A 21265-nucleotide genomic window follows, 5' to 3' on the forward strand; every position below is an offset into this window, starting at 1 on the left:
GCGAAAGGTTAACGAACGACGCAATACCACTCCCTGGCTGGGTGAAGTTTTCCCGCCCAGAGCACGATCCCAGGCCCACTATTCCTGGGTTTTCCTACGGGAACGCTACGGCATATGTGTGTTGGTGTGTTTTGCTGTCGAGCGAGTATGCGTGCGCTTGTGTCTCTTTGTTTTTCGATGTGTTCCCATTTTCCCGCTTTCCCTTTTCTGTTTTCTTTGATTGTGATTGTGTTTGGAATGCGCGCCTCCTTTCAGGGCACTCACCGAGCGAGAGCGCCTTGTGCGCGCGGTTTGTTAACTTTTCCCTTTCGTTACTCAATCCATCACGCGACGACGCGACACTCAGCGCTTTTCCGCTTTTCACTGCACTTTCGTTTCCATTTGGCATTCGGTCGTTTGCGGTTCGCTTTATTGCTTCGTGTTGCTTCGCAATGATGATAAACAAACCCCAGCACGGATGGTGAGTGGCCGTGAGCCACTCACGCGCTTTTATTGCGAGCTCCCGAAAGGGAGCGCAGGAAAACACAGCCCCCCGGTGGGCGCGCGAAAGAGAGAGAAAGCGTTCGGGAAAGGTATGACGTACTCGGGAGCTGCTGCCGGGAGTGCCGTCATCATCTGGAGCAGGCGCTGCACTATGAGGAAAAGCGATCATAAGCATTTTAGTAATATTTTCCTAACATAGATAAGTTAAATACGAGTGATTCGGATTACGAGAATTCATCTGTCAAAGTCGAAAGAGCGATAAAAATGGCCCTTTAAAACCATTTTTTTTCACTTCTTCAACCAGATCGTTAGCACAGTTCTGCAACGTTAATGTATCTATGTTATACATCATTCGAAAGACAACGGACCCTTCTTTCAAATGAAATAATCAAATATTTACGTTTGGCATAGCTTGTATACTTTTGATCGGGAATTAGTATATACAAATTTTGTAAAATTTCGGCGGCTACTAAACTAGACATTGCAATCAAAATTTAAGTAATTGTAAATTATTTCCAGCAAGTTTTGCATCCGACCCATCGCTAGGCTTATTTGAAGATTCAAAAGGAGGCGCCTGGTCTTAATGTAGTCTATGAAATGGCCATACTGGAACGCTTGTTTCACACATGAATCGTCGAATTGAATCAAAATGCATAGAAAACAAAAACGTTAGAAAAAAAACCGTACATTCTTCCGGAAACCAAATATGTCCGCCTGTCCCACACAAATTCCCCACTGTGGTTCCACACTGACGCACCAACGATAACCGACCCCGAGCCTTTTCACTCCCCAAACGATGACGACGAAAACGACCCCATTGAGTCCTCCTACCGGGAGGGGGTTCAGTCGTCGCTTATCGAGGGCTGATGGCGCATCAGTTTACCTTCGACGGTTGACCGAACCAGGCAGCTCCACGGCAGGCAGCGTTGTCGACCATTTTCCAGTCTATACCTCCAGTGGGTGTTTGTATTTGTGTGTGCAGAGAACAACCCCCCAGCCGAAGCAGGTCAGAAGCAGGTCAGAAGCTAGGTCGCGAGCGGTATTGCGTTGCGGGTGCGTGCGTGCGGCGTCATTGTGGAAGCTGTAGAAGTGTTGCGCAAAAACACCGCCCGTGGCGGGAGACCGGAAATTCGGTCAACCCTATCGGGGACGAGGTGCGCGAAAATGTGTGCGACATGCGAGTGAGCCCACTGTTTTTGGCGCACAACATTCGGAGGACTCCGGTTTTCTCGGTTTTGCGATTTAACGACAAGTCCGAGAAGCTCGAGCTGTGAAGTGTGTGCAGTGAACTGTGTACGGTAGGGCAATGTTCACGAGCTCCCCCCCAAAGATGGGGGGGCTCCTGAATGTTGTGCTGTTCTCACACATTGTTGTAGGAATAAGAAACGCTTGTTTTAGCCAAATTTCCTCGGAACAAATCCGAATAATTTATCTCATCAAACAAGGATCGATTCCTAATTGCGTAGCACATTCAGGATAAAAGTTCAGGAAGAGTAGCGGCAGGAGCAGCGTCACCGACAGCTGTATGTGGCCGATCGGAACGAAACGGATGAGCAGATAATACAATCAGTGTGTGCCGAGATCGTAGAGTGTCGTAGCGTAACGCAAACCCCAACACGGCACGGCGACTGCGAAACAAAACCGAAGACCTCACCGGTAGCACCGAAAAGCGGATAACTGGGCCATTGGGAAGGACGAGATTCGCTCGGAGATCGGTCGCGAAATGGAAACCCCGAAGTCGAACGACACGTCGGCAGGAGGAGGCTCACCGTCGGCAAAATCCGTGCACGTACGTATCGTTAGCTGATAGCCAGGACACAGGATGTGTGATGGACACAAAACGAACAAACAGGGACCTAGCGCGCTGTCAATGGCCTCGTCGCTGCGCTGCGTCGTTTGTGATGGTTTGTCTCCCGCCCCTAGTGGGGGGGGGTGCACCCTCCTGCGGCTCGAAGGACAAATGATGCGGAAGGACGGAACAGAAGGTCCTTCTCATCCGGCCGTTTAGTTTGATTTCTTTTTTTGTTTCTTTACCAAACTCTCACCTCGAAGAGCGTGTCGTGGTGGAGTTTTATATTTTGGATTTTGTATTTTCATCACCAAAAACATCCCACAGGACATGTCTTCGGTGAAACGTTTTACACCCCTCGAAACCACAGCTCCCGGGTGGGGTCCGGAAAAAGAAGAAAACGATGCGGGGCACAATAAACACAACACACTTTTCTTCCCTTCGCCACCCTATCGGAGCGCGGGTTCCGTGCGGGTGCGGACATCCTTTTCCTTTTCATCAAAAGCCCGGAAACCACTCCACACACACCGTTAACCCGGCATTCATTTCTTCTGCGACACTCGAGACTTTTGCCCGAGGCTCAAGGAGACGCCCGATGCGCCCGAAGAAGCACACTCAAAGGAGTCGTTTTGTTTGCTCCACAAAAATGATGTAATTTTAATGTACCCTGCCTGATTCCACGGCATACGGGATATGATATGTGCAGGTGCCTGGTCGTGTCGATGCTGAGAAGGCATTCATAAAGATTGTCTCGAAACTCTCGATCCCGACCGAGACCCGGCCCGGAACGCCCCAGCCGGCAGATTGCGATCGATTAATCAAATATCCAGTGGCTGAAACCGGATAACCCACCCCGGTTGGCTGAGTGCTGAGGTTGCTTCCGTTTTCCATCTTCCGCTAGGTCGGTTTTCTGTAGGTTCTGATTGCTCCAGAACCTCTCCCCGACTGATGATGATAAATGATGACGGGCAGACGGGCGGCGTGCACGGGGAGCATAAATATACCTCTCTTTCTGAATCCTTCTCGTTTGTCTGCCTCTGCCCGCACTGTCCCTGGCTAGGCCATTCAAATGAGAGCATAGAAATTGAAACTCATAATGCACCGACACCGGGAATATGGGTCGCCCACGATGCGATGATGACAACTTTTATGCAAACGCTGGGTGGGGCGGGCCTGGGGCCTGGAGAAGCCGGGGAAAATAATCAACAAAAGCCCCCGGAGCGAATCGATGCTGGTCGGCCGTTTCAGCGACGCTGCAACTTCAGCTTTCGATTGTCGTCGGGAGGACGCTCAACTTTTCTCTCACAAAAAAAGAAACAGAAATGGGAAAGAAACAAATATCCTTCCGCGCGTCCCGTTTTTCGGCCTGTCGACACAATCCGCCTCGGTTGGCGGCCCAACGGATTTTGTGGGTCGAATTATTGACACGCCCGGTCCCGGTTTGTGAGTGCGTGTCATCGGTCCCAGTGTAGCGATGATAGATGGGATCATATTCCACTGCCTTATTCAACACCGAATCGATTATCCGGAAGACTTTTTGTGACAATGTTGCTGGCTGTCGCATTTACATGCGATCGAAAGTAATTAAAACGCGTACATTTTTTATATCGGTACATTAATTTCGAATGATGAACCAATATCCTGGTGGAAGCCGTTTTGCACATCCGTGTCATTTAATTAATACTTGAACCGTGTCCTTACCGTTCCATTCCGGCGAATGTGTATGCTGTGAAAGCACTTCCGCCCTGATGAACCTTCGCGCTGATGGAGGCGCATGGTGCCGTCTGCTCGTTAACGTACACCAATAATATGCTGGCTCTCTGAACGTGGAGCCGGAGACACAGAGAGAGAGTGGCACCGGTTGTTGGATCGATAAAGCGCATGATGAGAAGGTTATCCGGCAGCACAAATATTTCTATTATTGCCTATATCAGTCGAACGGTCGGATCGGTTATCCGGGCGCTGTTAAAGCCCCCTTATCGGGTGTAGAATTAAACTGCGCTTTGGACGCACGAAACAGCTTTAAGAAACGGCCCCCCAGGGGCCTTACAGCCCGGAAGTGCGCCAATCTCCGGTCGTCCACTGTTTCGCTTGATGCCTCTCGCCGTGTTAATTCATTCCATCCTGCCGGCTCAACCGGCTTCCGTCGCTTCCGGGTAGATGGCAGCTCGCTGGGCTTACACCGACACGAGGGAAAGCGATCCCAACGTAATGCTTTTAAGAAAAGAAACAATTTAAATGTTTCCCATTCTTGCCGTTGTTAGGACGTGACCAGAGTGTACCAGGTCGGTCTAAGGGCAAAGTGCCTGAAGGGCGCTCCTTTGTGTGTTGGGAAACGGCTCAAGACGCCGTTCTCTTAAGGGGCTTACAGCGCGCGAAACGACGTTAGTCTTTCATCAGCATAATAATTTAGGAAAAACATGCCACAATAACCTTGAACCGTTCGCGCGAACGACGTCAGAGGCATCGTTCGCACGTGCGATCAATATTCGGCCGTGGATCAACAACGAGATGGATGGCCAGCGACTACCGAAATCGGTGATAATGTTCTTGACAATGAAGATGAAGATGCTGCTTCACTTGCCCGGAATATTTCGGAAACCCGGCACAACCGGGCACCGGTGTTGACAGGTTCGTAAAGAACGCTTTATCTAGTGGATGCCCCATAGCCCAATTCGATTCGAGGTCGATCGATCAAATGATGTTGGCTAAAAATCACGTTCCGGCTCAGCATCCACCGTCAATTCGATTTCGGCGCACGAAAAACGAGCATTTCGATCTCGATATGCGAACGTGGACGGTATGCTAAGTATGGCTCGAGGCACGGCTGGCATCTGGTGCCGACAAGGGCGCGCAAAACAAATTTACGCGTACAAGCACGGTAAACGGCCTTCTCGGAAGCGCTGCGTTGAAACAGTAAGTCTCAAGGATTCAGGTTCGAAATGGGCATTGAAGGGGAGTGAAATTGGAGTCATGTAAAAAGAAGCGGCTTAAGGCGGTCATCCTTACGAGTGCGGAACCGAATGACGCTTGCGGGAATTAAAATGTTAGGACCAAATGAGCACTGGGGATTGTTGGAGAGCCTCATAAAGAGATGATAAAATGGACGTATACTGGGAAGCTGTTGACCACTGTTCGAAGGATTCAGGGCCACTTATTCTCTATATCTCTGGCCCTGTGACGTCATTATCACAGAACCGACACAGGAAGCGATGGAAAGTATCGATGGCGATGGTCAGCTTGTTTGTTTATTGGTCCGGCACCGGCTTTGAAACTTGATATTGCGTTTGAGTGCACCGTGAGTAATCAAAACGATTGCATCACCGGGAAAGAAACCTTCAACAGGGAGTGGGTTATTGGCCCATTTGAAGCATAAGTGGTACGAGTTTAGCTCAATAGGAAGCGAATGAAAAGTTCAGCTTCGTTTTTCATTTACTTCTTTTCGCTGATTGCTTTCTGAAACTTTGTATCAATTTATCCGTTTGTTTGTATTTACTATCGGGCAGTTACATTCGTGCACCGTTTTATCGCTAGTTGATTTACTACGTTAAGCACCTTAAGCATATGTGTGTCTTTATCGAGTAATTATTTAAGGATTTGGCGCTTCTTGGTTATTCCAATGTTTCGATTGAACTGGAATACCGATTGGTCAGGCACTTAGCGAATTACTACCGTTGCGTCGCTTGCCATCTTGAGGTCGAGAGCTAAATGCAATTATTTTGTTGCACACATAAGTGTATCTCAAGTGGTAAACATCAGTTTTGCTATCTACGTTTGCTTTTTAAACATTATTCAATCGATTCCCTTTTTGAAGAGCCTTTTTAGGAGTACAGAAAAGTTTGGAACAAAATTTTGAACTGATTGTAAAAAGTACATACAAGCAAGGAAAGGAAAACTAATACATGTTTGTATCGCATACCTTTTCCGAAAAGTTGATCGAACTCCTCCAACGGTTGACCTTGCCACCCTTTTTCGAATACCTTATTAAAAATGTACGCATATTACCCAGCCTTTAGCCGTGAAAGTCGAACCGGAAACTGATGATTAACGTATCGATTTATGAAACGACCATGATAGTAGCCTTAAACACCCCTATCAAAAACCTCGCAAGCCGCTTATGCATGCCGTAAAGTTTGACCGTTTTCCACGCTGGATAATTGATTAATCCGACCGTCTAATGGAGGTTGTGTCGATGAGTGATGGTTAAAAGACCCCCTGGAAGGCTGCGGGATCCACAGCCTTCCAAAAGGATCACTGCGTTTTGTGGCTCGTTTTGTGTGATCAAGGCACTCCTTGCTATTCACTCGGGTTCGAATCGATTTTGGATCATATTCCGTCGTTCCGATGATGCCATGTGTGGTGAACCTCTATTTTTTAATCGTTTACGTCACCGGCTAGCAATGGCAATGTTGAAGCGAACGCGGCGCCCAGTTTGTAGTACAAAGTAAAGGTTTGGCGATACACAGCAGCATGTAAGCATGTAAATATACAAACCGCACAGGGACGAGCGTCCGTTAATTTTCAGGGCGTTCGATCCAATCACTCTCTAGAAATCGAATCGATCTGTGTGTGCATCCGATTCGTTTGCCACGTGACGAGAAACACGCTGCCGATGTGTGGCCGGGCGCTGGCGGGATCGGCGTCAATAATTTCCAATTGGTTCTATATGTGCGCCTCATTTCGCCCGCAGCAGATTGTTTGCTCTCTCGCACAAACTTTCATCATCGAACCCATAACCCACCAGGCACACCAGATATATTGAATCGTTTTGTGGTTTGATGAGCAACGATTCGCACCCATCCGGAATGGTCAGTGTTTGCTTAGCAAGCGTTGCAGACGGTCATCAATTTGGCAGAGTCCATATTTTTGGCAGAGCAGCTCGTAACCATATCGGAGAAGATATTTTGCTGAACGCAGCACAAGTGACCGAGTGAACGAGTTCCGGTGTTTTCTTACAGTGCTTTTCCGTGCCCTACTACTACTGAAAGTGCTCGACGACACCCAAACTCAACGTGAAATTCCACTCCAAATCGCACGGCGCTGTGCGATACATAATTGTGCGCTGTTGGCGTTCACCAACATCAATCTTCATCGACGGTGGCCATGAAATAATTGCTTTCATAGCCGCGGCTTTCGCGATATGATTTATCGGTTTTCGTTACCTCCCCTAACGAAGACATTAGGCGTGGCTGGTGGTTGTTTCGGCGCGAAAAGTGAAGATATTACTTTACCGCCCGGTGCCCGGTCGTCGTCACGCATAAATTCGGTGCCCCAAAGCGAATAATCGTGTTTACTTTCGGCGAGGGCGGCGTGTGTGTCGTAGGGAAATGGGTTTATTTTATGGATTTTCGTTCGATGGACACAGAAAGTGCGTATGGGTTAAGAGTAATATCACACCCGGGTGTGGCTAGCACATGAAACTGTTCGTCTCGTACTGCAAATGTTTGCTAGAGGATAGCGAAAAGGAAGTGTTACCCAAAGGAAGCTGATTTCAAATGCAATTTTGCCAATCACAGTATTCGATCACTGGCAGTGTCTGAATAAAATAGTGGCTGGAGCACGTCCACCGGACAACCACCGACGGAGTCTGAAGATAACTGGTTGACACCAGTGAGAGAGAGCCTTCGGATAGGGGTTGGCTTGTACCGGACTTGGGCGGATCTCGTTCACTTTGGCCGGTCCACATTTCTCGCACGGAGCACGAAGCGATCTAATTTAAAAGCAATTATCTTCAATTGAACACTTCATTGCAACGCACATGCCCGAGCCGACCGAGTTACTAGGGCTCAGTTATTGCTGCTGCTTCTGACAAGCTGCCCGATGGAAATGTGTGTAAAATATCTCACAGACACCGCGCGAATCGATCGTAGCAGGCCGCCGCTTGATTGAAAAGTGATCGGAAAAAGGATGGCTTGCATAATTTGCTTAGAAAGCATGTAAATGTGCACAGTTACTTGATATAAACTAAAATTGAATACAGGATTTTATTGAATTTAAAAAATCAATTCATAACATGGACGATTTTCTATTGAAAACATAAATTAAAGGGCTTTTCTATAAAATTTTACACGTAATCAAGTAGAAGACATTCCAATTAACTAAAGTGGTATTCGAACCAAGTTACCGCAAGTTTAAGATGAAAGATGTAAGAAAAATTCTGCTCGTTCAATCTAATGTGATGAAAGGTCTTTTAATCACCCGTTGGCGTAGTAATTTTCTCTCCCAACATAATGGTGTAATCGTGAATGGCTTTTTTATCCGGTTTCAAAGCAATTTTTGCCTCCCCGTAGTGTGTTGATTCGGTTCTTCTGAAAGGATAAGCTTTCCTTCGCAAGTTCCGATCGTCGTTGGGGCCACCGGCACACAGATTTATCGCTCCATTAGCTTCCAATTAGCAGTTGCGTGTGTGCGTAAGAAGTTTCCTAGCAATCTCAACTGTTGCCTCCCCGAACGGCCTTGCACTGTTTAAAGCTTTCGAGCGTATCGTAAGATTTCCGGGCTGAGAGCGCAGAGTTTTCCGCCGAAGCCTTCCAACTGCCGTGCCGCAAAGGAGCCACCGGCGAGTCCGGATGTAGCAAATTGACAACACAAAAACTCGTGTATCACGCACACGGGTGTAGTAGGACAAAAATAGGAGCACAAAAACGGCACTGAAAATAATAAGATGCCCACTTTACCGCACTCCGTACGCCACTTCCGGTTGGACGGGGGCGCGCGAAGCGTGAAATAGAAACACCAAACGAAAAAAAAAGATAGTCGTCGTTGGCCGGCTTTTCCGTTGGGAAAATTCCATATGCCACTGGGGAGGGGGGGTCGATGGCACGTAATTCAGTGACTTTTAATAGAAGCGCTTGAAGGAAAAAAATAGAATGTCCCGAGTCGATCGCGTGCCAAAGAGCCACGGGAGCGAAGGACCTGCTCAATAAGTGGCCACTTGTTGACAAGCAGTTGTTGATGAGGGACAGACCACTTGAAGCAGGGAGTTGGGTAAGCGAGGCAGCACAGTTCACGCCTTGGCAGTGTCCGTCAGTCGACGGGATGACGGTTTACTGGGAGCCAGGACATCGATTGGGAACCGATTGGCCGGCCACGGCGTCGTCGAGTGGAGCGAGCCCGTGACGTCCTTCTGCATCCCTGTGGGGGGTTGGGAGTTGTTTGCTCTGTGGATGTAAAATATTAGCTTTGGAGTGCGGCCCGGCCGTGCCCGGGGTGGCTCGTAAAGGGTTTTAGATATTCCGGCTTTCAGTGCTGTCAATATTCGAAGTGAAAAAGGGGCCTGTCTTTGGAGTGTGGATACGCGGATGGTAGTAGTAGTGACCAGCGAAAGTAAACAGCGAGCAAAAGAAATTTGTTACCCAAATAATTACCTCAATTCACGGGGAACGCACGCCACATCACGTGGAGCAGAAGAAAACATTGGAAAATACAAAGGGAATCGTGCTGTATGCAAAATCAATAAAAAAAAACGAAAAGCCCATACTGTAGACCAAATTATGTAAATTTCTAAATATGCCACAGTTTGTTCGGTGAATGTGATTGGCAAACGATATTTGAGCGTAGAACATGCGTCGGTTGCTGTGATCGTGCTGTGATTGTTGTGAAAATAAAACAAGAATTGGATCCAGTGAAAAAGTTATCGCTATTAAATTTTGGTACTTCAAAACCATCACAGTCACCACAGTTCCGCGCCAGAAAGCCGAAAGTGGAAGTGAATGTAAAAAACCCGACACCCAAAAGGTGATTAGTAAGCGTGAGTCTAAGCGTTTGAGGTGATCTTGAGAACAGAAGACAGACCCAGCCACGGCCCCGGCGTAGCAGTGGGCGAACGGAACGGAAGCCCAGGAGCAAACATCCTTCGCAAACCTCCCCGCAACAGCATCAAGCATCGGTCCAAAATTTATGCTTCCAAATGGGACGCCGGGTAAATTCTGTGAAACACACGAACCCATAGCCTAAAAAAGAAAATGTTTTACACTTTGGGTCCGGATCCTGCGTTTCGAAAGAGTAAAACATTTTACGTTACTCACACAAAAAAAATATCCCCACATTCTCCCCGCTTCTATATATGTATTTGTGTGTCTGTGTCTGTGTGGTTTAGTTCGTAAAACATTCTACGATGGGAAACCCCCGGAGAGAGCCTACTGCGCCGTGCCTGATACAAAGGAGCCCATGCTGATTGCAAACATAACCTAAAAACGGCCGTCGTTCGGAAACGTTTTGTTCGCATGTCCTTTTTTGCTGTTCCGTTTCGCGTTGTGCCGTAGCCGTAGTTCCCTATCCCGGATAAGCTTGATTTGGATCATTGATTATTCATTCGCTATTTCGACGGAATTCGCTCTGCCGCGTCATGACAAAGAGGCACCACCGGAGGCGGGATATGAAGCCGGGCTGTTCGAGGAAAAGTAGGGAATATGCGCGCGCGCTGCGATCATACTTCCGTCGATCGCCCGACGTCGGGTGCAATAATGGTGAATTTTTCATACGCATCCCCGACTCAAGCTCTGCGATACTGCCCTTGGCGGTTCGACTCGCGAGTTTACGTTTTCCACGCGAAGAAAACGTCGTTTTGTGGAATTAAGTGCCACTTCCAGTTCGGCATGTCGCGCAAGGGGATGATGCTCCAAAGTGGGCTCCATTTCGAGAGCCTGCGGTTTTGTTAAACAAATCTTTCCCAGGAATTATATTTCTTTGTTTCGCTTTCGCTTTTGCCAGAGTATCGCGCGCCCAGTTGTTATCGAAAGTGGAATTTATGTTTGCCAAATTAGCCCACGGCCGGCCATTCCGGGCGGCTCGAGAGAGTGCAGTGGAGAAACAAACAAATTATGTTGCAAAAATTGGCAAGCCGGAGGGCCCACGGCTTGTCTGAAGCAGACCGTGAGAAATATGGGCAAACTTTGGCCTCATATTCCAACTTTGACCCGTGTGTGGCTCTCGTTTCGAAGTTTCCCTTCTGTTCCACTTTTCGCAGGTGGCATTTAATTTGATTGTTTTCTTTTGTGTTTTTCTGGTTGGAAGTCCAAAAAAAGAGTTTAATGTTACAACCTGGTGTTACACATTTTGATTTGCCCTTTTTTGGAAGTTAGCGCTCAGTTCCAGGTACTTAAATTGAGATTTGGTTTTATTGAAGATTTGTACTGTTTTGCTGTTCGTTGTTGTACTGTTAGCTGTATTTGTGAAATTGTCATGCTGTACCATTTATTGACACATTCTTCTTCCGATTTTGTTTACAGCGATATGCAGTCAATACGGAGAAAAGTGGGGAGATCATCGTCACAGTGCAGGTAAAATGTTTAATTTCTTAGTAATACTCTCATGCAAATCATAAAATTTCTTAACTCCATCATGATAGACTTGAAAAAGCGATTTGATCACATAATAAATAGCGCAAAACTTTGAAAATTGAGCGAAGTGAAGTTAGTTTAGTTGTATTGACACAACATTAATATTCTAGGCATTCCAAACCTTTCAAACGTATCCAGTTACCGTTATGATAACATACCATCCGGTGGACCATAATTCAATGAGCGTTGATGGTGGATCCAAACAACCGAAAGTACTCCGGAAACCACTTCGGCACCCTTCGGCGGTAGTGAAAATTAGTTCTCACGCCCGGCACGGCTTCTCACGGCAGTCCTGTACCATAAACTCCATCTCAGTCGTGGTGTTGGACTGGTCGCAAGAAGCCGAAAGTAGCTTTAACTTATTGACCGTTTTTCCTCGTTTCGCGAAAGTTTTCCGAAGAAAGTTGGTGGAAACTTTTCTCCGAACCCCGGCGTGCCGGCAAATAACGGTCCGGCTCTGCCTATGTTTATTGTGTTTTACCATTCGAAAACCAACGACAGTGCTCTCGGTTGGTCCGTGCCGCAGGACTAGTTCGATGGTAGTGCCGGCAAAATACCATCCGGAAGATGAAAGTTCGTTCAAATGAATAAACTTATCCGGTAGCTTCGTGCCACCGCGCTACAAGGGGTCACCTCTTGGGCCGAACTTTCAGTTGTTGTCGTGTTAGGCATCGCATAGGAAAATTTGAATCGAAGAATTCGTTACCATTGTCTCGTATCGGTGGAGTTCGGTGGGCGTTTTTTCGTTCAACCGAATACTCTGCACTTTGTTTGGCATTCTCACATTCACAACCGGCCTTTATCCTTTCACAGGGCGATCTGTCGCAGCAGGAGAAGCGGGCCGTCTTCCTCACCGTGCACGATCTGGGAACAAACCGTAAGTGGAACACCACCCCAGCAGGTTCCTGGAAAGGACAATGAAAATTGATACGCAAACTTTTCTCATATTTCTCGGCTCTGGCCCGCCAGATTCCTCGTTCGAAGAGTTCGTCAACAGTGCGTGCATGATCGAAATCAAAGAACGGTCGTGCTTCATCCACATCGATGTGCCCGGCCATGCGGATAATGCACCCAATTTGGCAGACACGTAAGTATTGGCACTGACTAACGGCTGTTGTAAATAACGGGGCCCATCGGCGGACAGATTAGCTAATTAGCAGGCCCGAAGAGTTCGGTTCGGTGACATTGATAAATCGTGATTTTGCACCGACTTGAGACGTGAGGCACCAGGAGTCTCCATCCAGGTGCTTTGGGTGGATTAAAAATACAATTAAATATATCAAACGTAATCGCTGTGTGAATTGAAACTTAGTTACGCAAAGGAAAACTTGTAATGAAAACGGGGAATATTGTCCATCAACACGTTTGATACATTAGTTGGAACAGCTCCACAACGAAGCACCAGGCGTCTCCACGACGAGCGTTCTATTTTGATTGCAATTATTTGTATTTTTATCAACAAAACTATTATCGTTTCCATTTCAAGAGAAGATATTTATGTTAAATGAAAAACACCAGAGACATTGTACAGTTTTTCGAAAAAGCCCACAAGGCACCAGGTGCCTCCATTCTGACAAGTCTGGATGCAAGTAGTTCACTGCAAGCTGGAGCTGGAGCTTGAGCTTTGAATCGGATATAATCCTTAGAGTAGTGAATGCATTCCTTTAAGGGCTGGAAAATGCTATGCAAAAACTGTCCCAACAGCATTCCACACCGAATTGCGGCAACATAATTCATTCGGGTTCCATCCATCTTCCTGTGTGACCGTTGGGACACGCGAACCCGCTGGGGAACCTCCTTGTTAAAGCTTTTCCCATCGCGAGATTAAGGTGAAAGTGTCACCGTTCTCACCACGGAGCTCCAGCGGAGTGTGACATTCTGGGGCTGGGAACGAAACTTTTGTGTCGCTGGGAACTAACCACCAATCGTCGTGCGTCCCCGCAGGTTCCAGTTCCCATCGTTGCAGCTGCTGGGCGAGGAGCTGGTCACGGTGCTGGACTTCCTGCACGTAAAGTACGTGATCGGCGTCGGCGAGGGGGCGGGAGCGAACGTGCTGGCGCGCTTCGGACTCGCCCACCCGTCCCGCTGTCTCGGGCTGATCCTGATCAACGTCACCGGCTCGGCCGCCTCCGTGCTGGACGTGTTCAAGACGAAGTTTATCTCGTGGAAGGGTGACGAGGTCGGCCAGTCCGCGGAGGACTTTCTGCTCTACCACAAGTTTGGCTACGTAAGTAAACAACGCTCCGACCGTCCAACGGGGACGACACACGAATTAGGCACCCATTACCTTAAACCCCCTACTTATTGTCATCGTCGCGCACCAAAACTGCTGGATTTGGCCAGCACCTACATAACTGTTTCGGTGTTTGGCACCAAAGCAAGCACCGTTGTTGAGATCGGCTTTCTATGTTGCGGACTTGCCCAGGGAGCCAGGAAGCCGGGCTTTTCGGTGTCTATTTTCGATGTGGATAAACTTCCGTTCCGTGTAAACCAAAGTCACCCTTTGCCCGAATCCCGATTCCACAAACGATGCGACACTGGCATGTGTGTTGCCGTTCCTCGCTCCGATTGGCTGCAATCCCCTTCTGGTGTGTTCTAATTTCAAGCTCCAACACCCTTAGGGTGCTGCACAGAATGTCCGCATTATGATTTGATCGATTGCGTTCCTCGTTCACTCGAGGCTCACTCGTGGGTCCTCCGCCTCTGGCCGGCGGTTTTCTCATTTGCATTCCGGATGATGGCTAAATTGTCAGTGCCAAAAGGTGGCTTCCGTTCATCGGGCTCACCGACTGTCCATCATGCGCCGACATGTCATTATCATCGCGCACGTGAGCAGAAATGATAAACCGACGCCGTTGTTCTCATCACCGACAACATCACGGCTCACGGCACGGCTCTAAAAGCGAAACAAACATGAAATTAAACATGCATTCTTTCTCTCTTTTCTTTCTCTTCCATTTTGAACCGTGCAACTCCGTGGTTTGGTGGGGCGTGGTCCTGCTCCATGTTGTCCATTGTTTCGTTGGTTGTACTTTTGTTCTGTCATTTTTATCATTTTCAAAAATTAATCCACGCGTCAATTCGTTTCGATTTCGGTTCGTTTCGTTTCGTTTGTTTTTCTATTCCGTTCTGCCCGGGTCGGCCCGTTTACATTTAATTGGAATAACTCCACCATCAACTGGGTGGCCCACCACAAACCGTTATGATCGACTGCATCGCTACTGTTTCTTTTTCGTTTTGTTTGGTCGGAACTTTGTGCTGAATTGGCATTTAAACATTGAAAACCCTCCCAACACTCAACAACGGATTACAAACGCGGATTACATAAACACGCGTTAAACGCCAACAAACGCCGCACATCCGACGCATCTCTGCATTCTGGTGGCCGTTTGCTTGTTTGTGTGTTGTGTGACCCGGCGAACCACCAGGTCTTCTCGGAGGTATTTAGAGCAGTGTTTAGTGTTTCCTAGTGTTTTCAGTGCTTGCTTGAACCCTTTTTTAGGCTTGCTCTACACGTGGTGCTGGACGCTTCCTTTCTTCACCGTTGAAACTCAAAATTCTGCTCGTTTGTTCCCTCTAATTGGCAGTAGCGCTCGTACTACTGATTTGTACATTTTCCCTCTCGATCGATGTGGTTGTTGTTTACCTGCTGTGCGATTTGAGTGTTGATCATTGCCGCAAACCATCCCGCCGATCGCTGTACATTATTGGCGTACCTAGAGGAGTGCCTTCGTTGTACATACTTCTCTATTCATCTTTCTTCCACTCTTCTATTGCTGGTTCAAATTAATTCAATTAAATATCTGGATTAAACGTTCATTCGTGTATTAATCTTTTGACACATTCACATATCGATCACAATCAATGTTGATTTGACTAATCTACACAATTTGATAATGTTTTCTGAAAATCATATCATCGTAATAGAAGAAAGAAACTTGAAAAATACACTTGAAATAATAAGTATTTTAGAAGAAGTTATTACTACTCATAACAATAATAAATTTCCACTGTATCAGTATGAATTTCATGAGGAGATACGTGCACTCTTAATAGAAAATAGCGAGGCGTAGTTATAAGTGGTAAATTAAAAAAGTTCCGATAATGTTGTATTTACGCGGGTTATTTATTTATATTCGATTTTCGATTTTTTTTATGGTATCTCACTCACTTATGGTGATTAGTTCGGCCATTTTTGTGTTTTGACTCATCGTCGATTTTTGTATACTCAAAAAAATCGACAAAGAATCTTTATAAAATTTGGTGCAAAAAACGAAATTAAGAGCGCGGACACATTCGAAATGTTGACTTTGGCCTATTCGAAAATCGAGTATACATAGCCCGCGTAAATACAAAATGATCAGATATTTTTTTAACCCATCACGCATCAGCATTGTTTATGCACTTAGTGATCTGCAGGATACAACAAGACCGTGAGAAAACATAAACTATGTCGATAATTGTTTCATTATGTTAACACACATTTTTCTCAGTTGCAAAAGGCTCAAAAGGAGTGTGGAAGAAACAAAAAAAGGAATTATTGAACGATTCGCGGAACACTCGCAACTTCAGCGCGTACCGTTTCGCTCATTCTAAAATTCTCTAATTCTCATTCTGATTCTATTACATTGGCTGAATCGGACTTTTGCGAAACTTGGCTGAAGTTCGTTTGTTTCTTGTGTATGTGTGCGTGTACAGCTCGTAACCTCAATTTCTAATCACACATAAATGTACAGTGATCGTTCATTGAACAATTGGCAAACGAAAAATCGAAACCTTTCAATCATTTCCACTTACCATTTTGGTACTCTGTACATTCTGAAGCGAAATGCGTAAGAACACGCATCGCTAACCGAAGCTCCTTAGCATCGGGGACAAACGGAACGACCGGTCAGCTCTGAGGGCTGGCTGTTCAATGTTCTCCGGTGCGTTACTGTTCGCCCTGTTGACTGACACCGCTTCCGTTCGTTACGCGTGGTGTAGCTAGCAAAAGCGGCTTCTGCAGGCGGACTAACAACGCGAACCGACCGATTACTGCGAGCCTCTCGAACCCTCTAACGTACTCTTTTAACATTCCCGTAACACACAGCAACTGGTGGGCGATAATCCGGATAAGGAGAAAATTGTGGCCGAATTCCAGAGCCGTCTGCACAGCTCGCTGAACAGCAAAAACATTAAGCAATACGTCAAAGCATTTATGTCGTAAGTACCCGCGAGTGTTTGGCGAGGTTTTTGCCTCCGAACTCAATGCTCCGTTCTCTCGCTGTAGGCGCAAAGATTTGCCACTGAAGAACTGCAAGCTGGACCTGCTGCTGATCACCGGCGTGATGAGTCCGTACGCTAGCGTCGTGGAGAAGCTGTACAAGGATCTGAACAAGGAGAAGGTCACCCTGCTGAAGGTGGAACGGGCGGGCGATGTGCTCGCGGATGCGGTAAGCATCACGGAACCCAGGTCCACAGTACCACACTGATTCACCACCATTCTCTTCCGCAGCCCGCCAAGGTGGCCCAATCGATCCTGCTGTTCTGCAAGGGACAGGGTCTGCTGACGTCGGTGGCGATGCCGGGCGTGGACCGTAACCGGGCATTCTCCACTAGCTCCGGTGGCTCGAACGAGGGAGCCACGGGACCGAGGCGCCTCTCCCGGGGCATGTCGATGGAAGACTACGACAAGCCCAACATCAGACGGCTCAGCGTGACGATCAACGAGCAGCTGCCACCGATCAAGAAGTAGATCGTTTCCGAAGGTGGCACGGGCGAGTAGTAGTAAACGATTTGTAGCCTCATCTCGAGCAGACGGACGGATGGGACGCTTTTTTTCCACCGGTCGGTCGGTGCTTTGCTCTGGTGCCGGTTTGGTGTCGCAAAATTGCCGGCAGGACCGCATTAAAACCAATCCGTGACGCATGAGCACGAACAAGAGCACGGTGTTTATCCCAAATATCAATCCCTTTCGAATTTTCTACAACACAAAAACAAAACGGAACCTGAACCACCCATTACGACCCAACACCCGGGTTGCAGTATGATCCCGCCCCGCCAACCCGCCAAACCAATTCTATTTCTCTACATCTGCTGGATGGACATTTTTCAGAAGAGGAACAGAAACCGGTATCGTTTCGCCAACAAAATTATTGGACACAGGGCCTCAGAAGCTGGGCCCAGCGAAGTGGCACAATTAAAAAAACGCAAACGAAATCAGATGCAAATCGTTGTTGAAACGTGACCAACATTGTGGTGGGTCGGCGGGCGCATTCTAGTACCACAGAGTTGCAAGTAGCAATAGCCAAACCGAAACCGAAAGGCCACCTATCTCTTTTCGTGTGTCTGTGTGGAACTGTATCATTTATCAGAGCCTATATACAAACACGTGCACTCGTAATCATAATGACGGAAGTATATATATACAGAGATATTTAAATGGGCCACACTCATCAGTGGCGTCAACGGTGAGCATTAACGAGCAACAGAAGTTTTCAGAGGCAACATCGCGCAGAACCGGGAGGTGTGTATTAATTATTAGATCTTGTTGTTGGATCGATCCGTTCGGGCAGCATAAATTAACGAGAACAAACACGGGAAGAAAAAGCGTAAACCTATACATAAATATATATACACAAAAACCTATATTTTATCTCTTTTTACATGGCGGAAGACACGGTACGACGCATTGGCGGCGATGCTCTAAAGATCTGTTTTCCTCACGACCGAACGATTGGCGCACGAATTGGCGACAGTAAAAGAAAAAAAAACGAGAATCAATTTGGGTGAATATACAAACGTTAACCACCTCTCTTAAAGCAAACAAACAGACCGCGTGCTGAATTAAGTATAGAGTATGCCAATAAACACAAACCTTGTATGCCAATATTAGTAGCTGAACGTAATAAGTAGATGCAAAATGAAGTTATTCTCTACACAAAGTAACAAATCAAGCGCTAAAAGGTAAACAACCAATACAAGCCTAAATAGAAGCCTCTCGCTCGCTGATATTAGTGCGCAAAGTGTGCGCCGGACAGGCAAATGCCTCCCGTGGGTGGCCACGACACGCGAGAGAGGCAGCTTCGAGTTCTAGTAGTTCTTTAGCTTCGCGATCGCGATTGCGCAAGCTGGCGCACAGGAGCGGGCTGGCGCCAGCGAACCACAGTGTTCTACTTGGTCTTAATTATCTCAGATCCGGTACCTCCGCGCTTCGGCCAACTGACCAAAAATGGTGGCAGATACCTGCAAGAAGGCATAATTTTTAGGACATTGCGTTCGGTAGACGTTTTGCATGCGCCGGCAAAAGTAATTTATATTTAATGAAAACAAAACTACAGCAGCAGGGACGTGACGAAACGAGCGACGAAGCGACGACGGACATGTGACAATGAGGCGTGCGCTGAAGTGGGAAACTGGGACCCGCAGCCCAATCCCGCTTTCGCGTGCCTTCGGTGAGTGTTGGCAAACTCCAGCGATCAATCAGACATCTTAACATGTAACAAAATCGACTTTCTAAAGCAAATAAAGGATCTTATATAGTGAATATAGTTGAAAGATATCGCACAAAACGGGGTTTCGTGTTGACAATTTCTTCAAAATATGTTGCTGTCGACACGGCCATTTGGACTCGAATGTGGAAGAGACAGTATGAGTTCTGCTATGGGTATAAATAACAGGAGAATCAGGTAATGTTCAAAATGCAGCAACAAAAAGAGAATAAATTGATTTAGATTTAATTCGAAACTTTATTCCCACAGACGCCGCCTAGATTAAGGACTTATTTTGGGTCCTATCGAAACTCCTCGCTGAAGGCACCGGTAAGAAAAAAGGCACGACGGAACCCCGTTGACTTTACGTCGAAAGCGTTTTATACGACGCGGTGGTATTGCGCTTTGCAGAAAATCTATCCAGAGGTCGTTTAACTAAACATATAACGTAAATTATCCGGACCCATGGTATGAAGGTTATCTGAACCTTGGCAAAGTTAGATGGTAGGACGCGTTGCCGATCCTTTTACACCGTTCCATAGCAACGTCTTCTACGACCCTTTGGTGTATATTTCGTTACGTAAAAAAGTATATTTTCAGTGTCTCGATTTAAAATCGACTTTAAACACAAAATGTTATGGCATCAGGAATGTAATAGAAGTTGTGACTGATAGCGGCCCGTATATGTAAATGCCTTAAATCCCTGTATGGTCGTTCCCGATTCGTAAAGAGGTTCACTAGTTTTCGGAGACGATATCGAAGTAGCCTTTGCTACTTGCATGCCGCAAAACACCGACGAGCCGTTTGTCCACTTCTTCGCCGCCGCACACCCGAGTCCAGTGTGCCAGCTCCGCCGAGTGAATATCGCGCATGAAATGATACGAGACCTGCGAGCACTCTTCTTCCGGACACATCATCCACGGCAGGAAGTGCAAAGTAACAAGCACACCGTACATTGCGTGTTGCTTAAAGTGCTCCAGGAATGGTGCGAACCGATACGGATCGAGAATAGCATCCGTTTCCGGCACCTGCAGTATCGAAGCCAGGGTGGTCAACATCGTACCGTGGTACTCCTGGACCAGACTGTCCCAGCATTGTTCCCGTAGCTCCTCCGTCATGCTCATGTACATGAAAAACGTAAGATCAATGACGGGCGTCGCGTAGCGGTTCTCCTGAAAGTCGAACATCTTCAGCGAGAGCGGCTTACCCGCAGAGTCTAACCGAAACAGGACATTGTTCCGATTGTAGTCCCCATGAAGGATGGCCGAAAACACATCCTGCGCCAGCAGTTTCTGCATCAAACGGATGGGTGTTGCTCCGTAGCGCTCGCGAAGCTTGGCGACATCCTGTCGAAACTGGTCCCCTTCGAGACACTCCGGATGCGCGTCCAAGTAGCGGTACAATCGGTCAGAACCGAGTTTGAGTAGCACGTCGTAGCTGGTGAACGTTTTGTCGCCCGAAATAAAGTCCAGCGGCATGATACCGTCGATTAGCTTCTCCAATCGTGGATCTTTCCGGACACGCATGGCGTAGGTACAGGCGTGAAACGAAGCGATATTCCGTGCCATCAGCCGCAAGTGGTCTTCTTCGAAGTCAAGCCGAGGACCGGGCACATATCCGAATTGCGAAATGTCTTCCAGTACGAGGATAGTTTCATACTGATCGCTGTAGGCGGGAAATTGGCCAGCTGCGCCGTAGAACACGGTCGGACACCAGTCCGCCGGCAGTCCGCTGGCTACCATTAGCTGGCGGAACACTGGCAGGACCTGAGTGTAGATGTAGATCTCGTTGCCGAACTGTGTTTTGCTGAGCGAGGACTCGCGGAACTCGTCGCTTCCCTTCATCACTTTCACCATCAGATTCAACCGTCGGGCATCGCTGTTTAAACGAAGTGGAACTCGTGGTCATACTGTATTCGTGAGTTTCTTTCATTTACCTTCTATTTTGATAACTAAACGAAAGTTTGTGTATTGTGGACATGAATCCGTCCAGATGTTCCGGTGTTGATAGCACAACCTCGGAAAAGGTTCCATCGGCGTCCAGGTCGGAAGAGTCCAGGATTCTGACAGGTAGTTCCGACTTCAAGAATGTAAGCTGCCGTTCGTTGGACATTTTGAGCACTGTGTAAATGTGTCCAGCACGCAGCACAATATGTTCTAAGATAGTTAGAAAGCCAATTTATA

General features: G+C 47.3%; 2 protein-coding genes across 8 annotated transcripts in view; one reads left to right on the forward strand and one right to left on the reverse strand.

Annotated features, from left to right (window-relative positions):
- The window catches only part of LOC131211192 (uncharacterized protein ZK1073.1), a 28243-nt gene extending 9086 nt beyond the window's left edge, over positions 1-19157 (forward strand). Inside the window, exons 1-10 of one of the 7 annotated variants that reach the window (XM_058204573.1) lie at positions 1389-1500; positions 1929-2272; positions 11503-11553; positions 12427-12490; positions 12583-12700; positions 13558-13840; positions 15042-15053; positions 16703-16815; positions 16883-17045; positions 17108-19157. In XM_058204573.1, coding sequence (XP_058060556.1) covers positions 2207-2272; positions 11503-11553; positions 12427-12490; positions 12583-12700; positions 13558-13840; positions 15042-15053; positions 16703-16815; positions 16883-17045; positions 17108-17347 — 1110 coding nt within the window. In that variant the 5' untranslated portion in view covers positions 1389-1500; positions 1929-2206 and the 3' untranslated portion in view covers positions 17348-19157. Of the gene's footprint in view, positions 1-1379; positions 1501-1928; positions 2273-7259; positions 7370-9790; positions 10194-11502; positions 11554-12426; positions 12491-12582; positions 12701-13557; positions 13841-15041; positions 15054-16702; positions 16816-16882; positions 17046-17107 lie in introns of those variants that run through there. The other 6 variants (XM_058204569.1, XM_058204570.1, XM_058204568.1 and 3 more) reach the window with 6 other exon arrangements.
- Positions 19158-19360: 203 nt separating this feature from the next.
- LOC131210216 (uncharacterized) lies at positions 19361-21265 on the reverse strand. Its single transcript, XM_058203428.1, has 2 exons — positions 21019-21265; positions 19361-20960 (listed from the first exon to the last, which is right to left on the reverse strand). Exons 1-2 carry the CDS (start codon positions 21192-21194, stop codon positions 19820-19822), a joined length of 1317 nt encoding a protein of 438 aa, XP_058059411.1. The 5' UTR covers positions 21195-21265; the 3' UTR covers positions 19361-19819.

This window comes from Anopheles bellator, chromosome 2 (genome assembly GCF_943735745.2).
Source record: "Anopheles bellator chromosome 2, idAnoBellAS_SP24_06.2, whole genome shotgun sequence".
NCBI lineage: Eukaryota > Metazoa > Arthropoda > Insecta > Diptera > Culicidae > Anopheles > Anopheles bellator.

Excerpts from the sequence above, each read along its gene's own strand:
- LOC131210216 (XM_058203428.1), bottom strand. The coding sequence starts at position 21,194 with ATGTCCAACGAACGGCAGCTTACATTCTTGAAGTCGGAACTACCTGTC. Across the intron at positions 20,961-21,018 it reads TTTAGTTATCAAAATAGAAG|CGATGCCCGACGGTTGAATC; the intron begins GTAAATGAAAGA and ends TCGTTTAAACAG.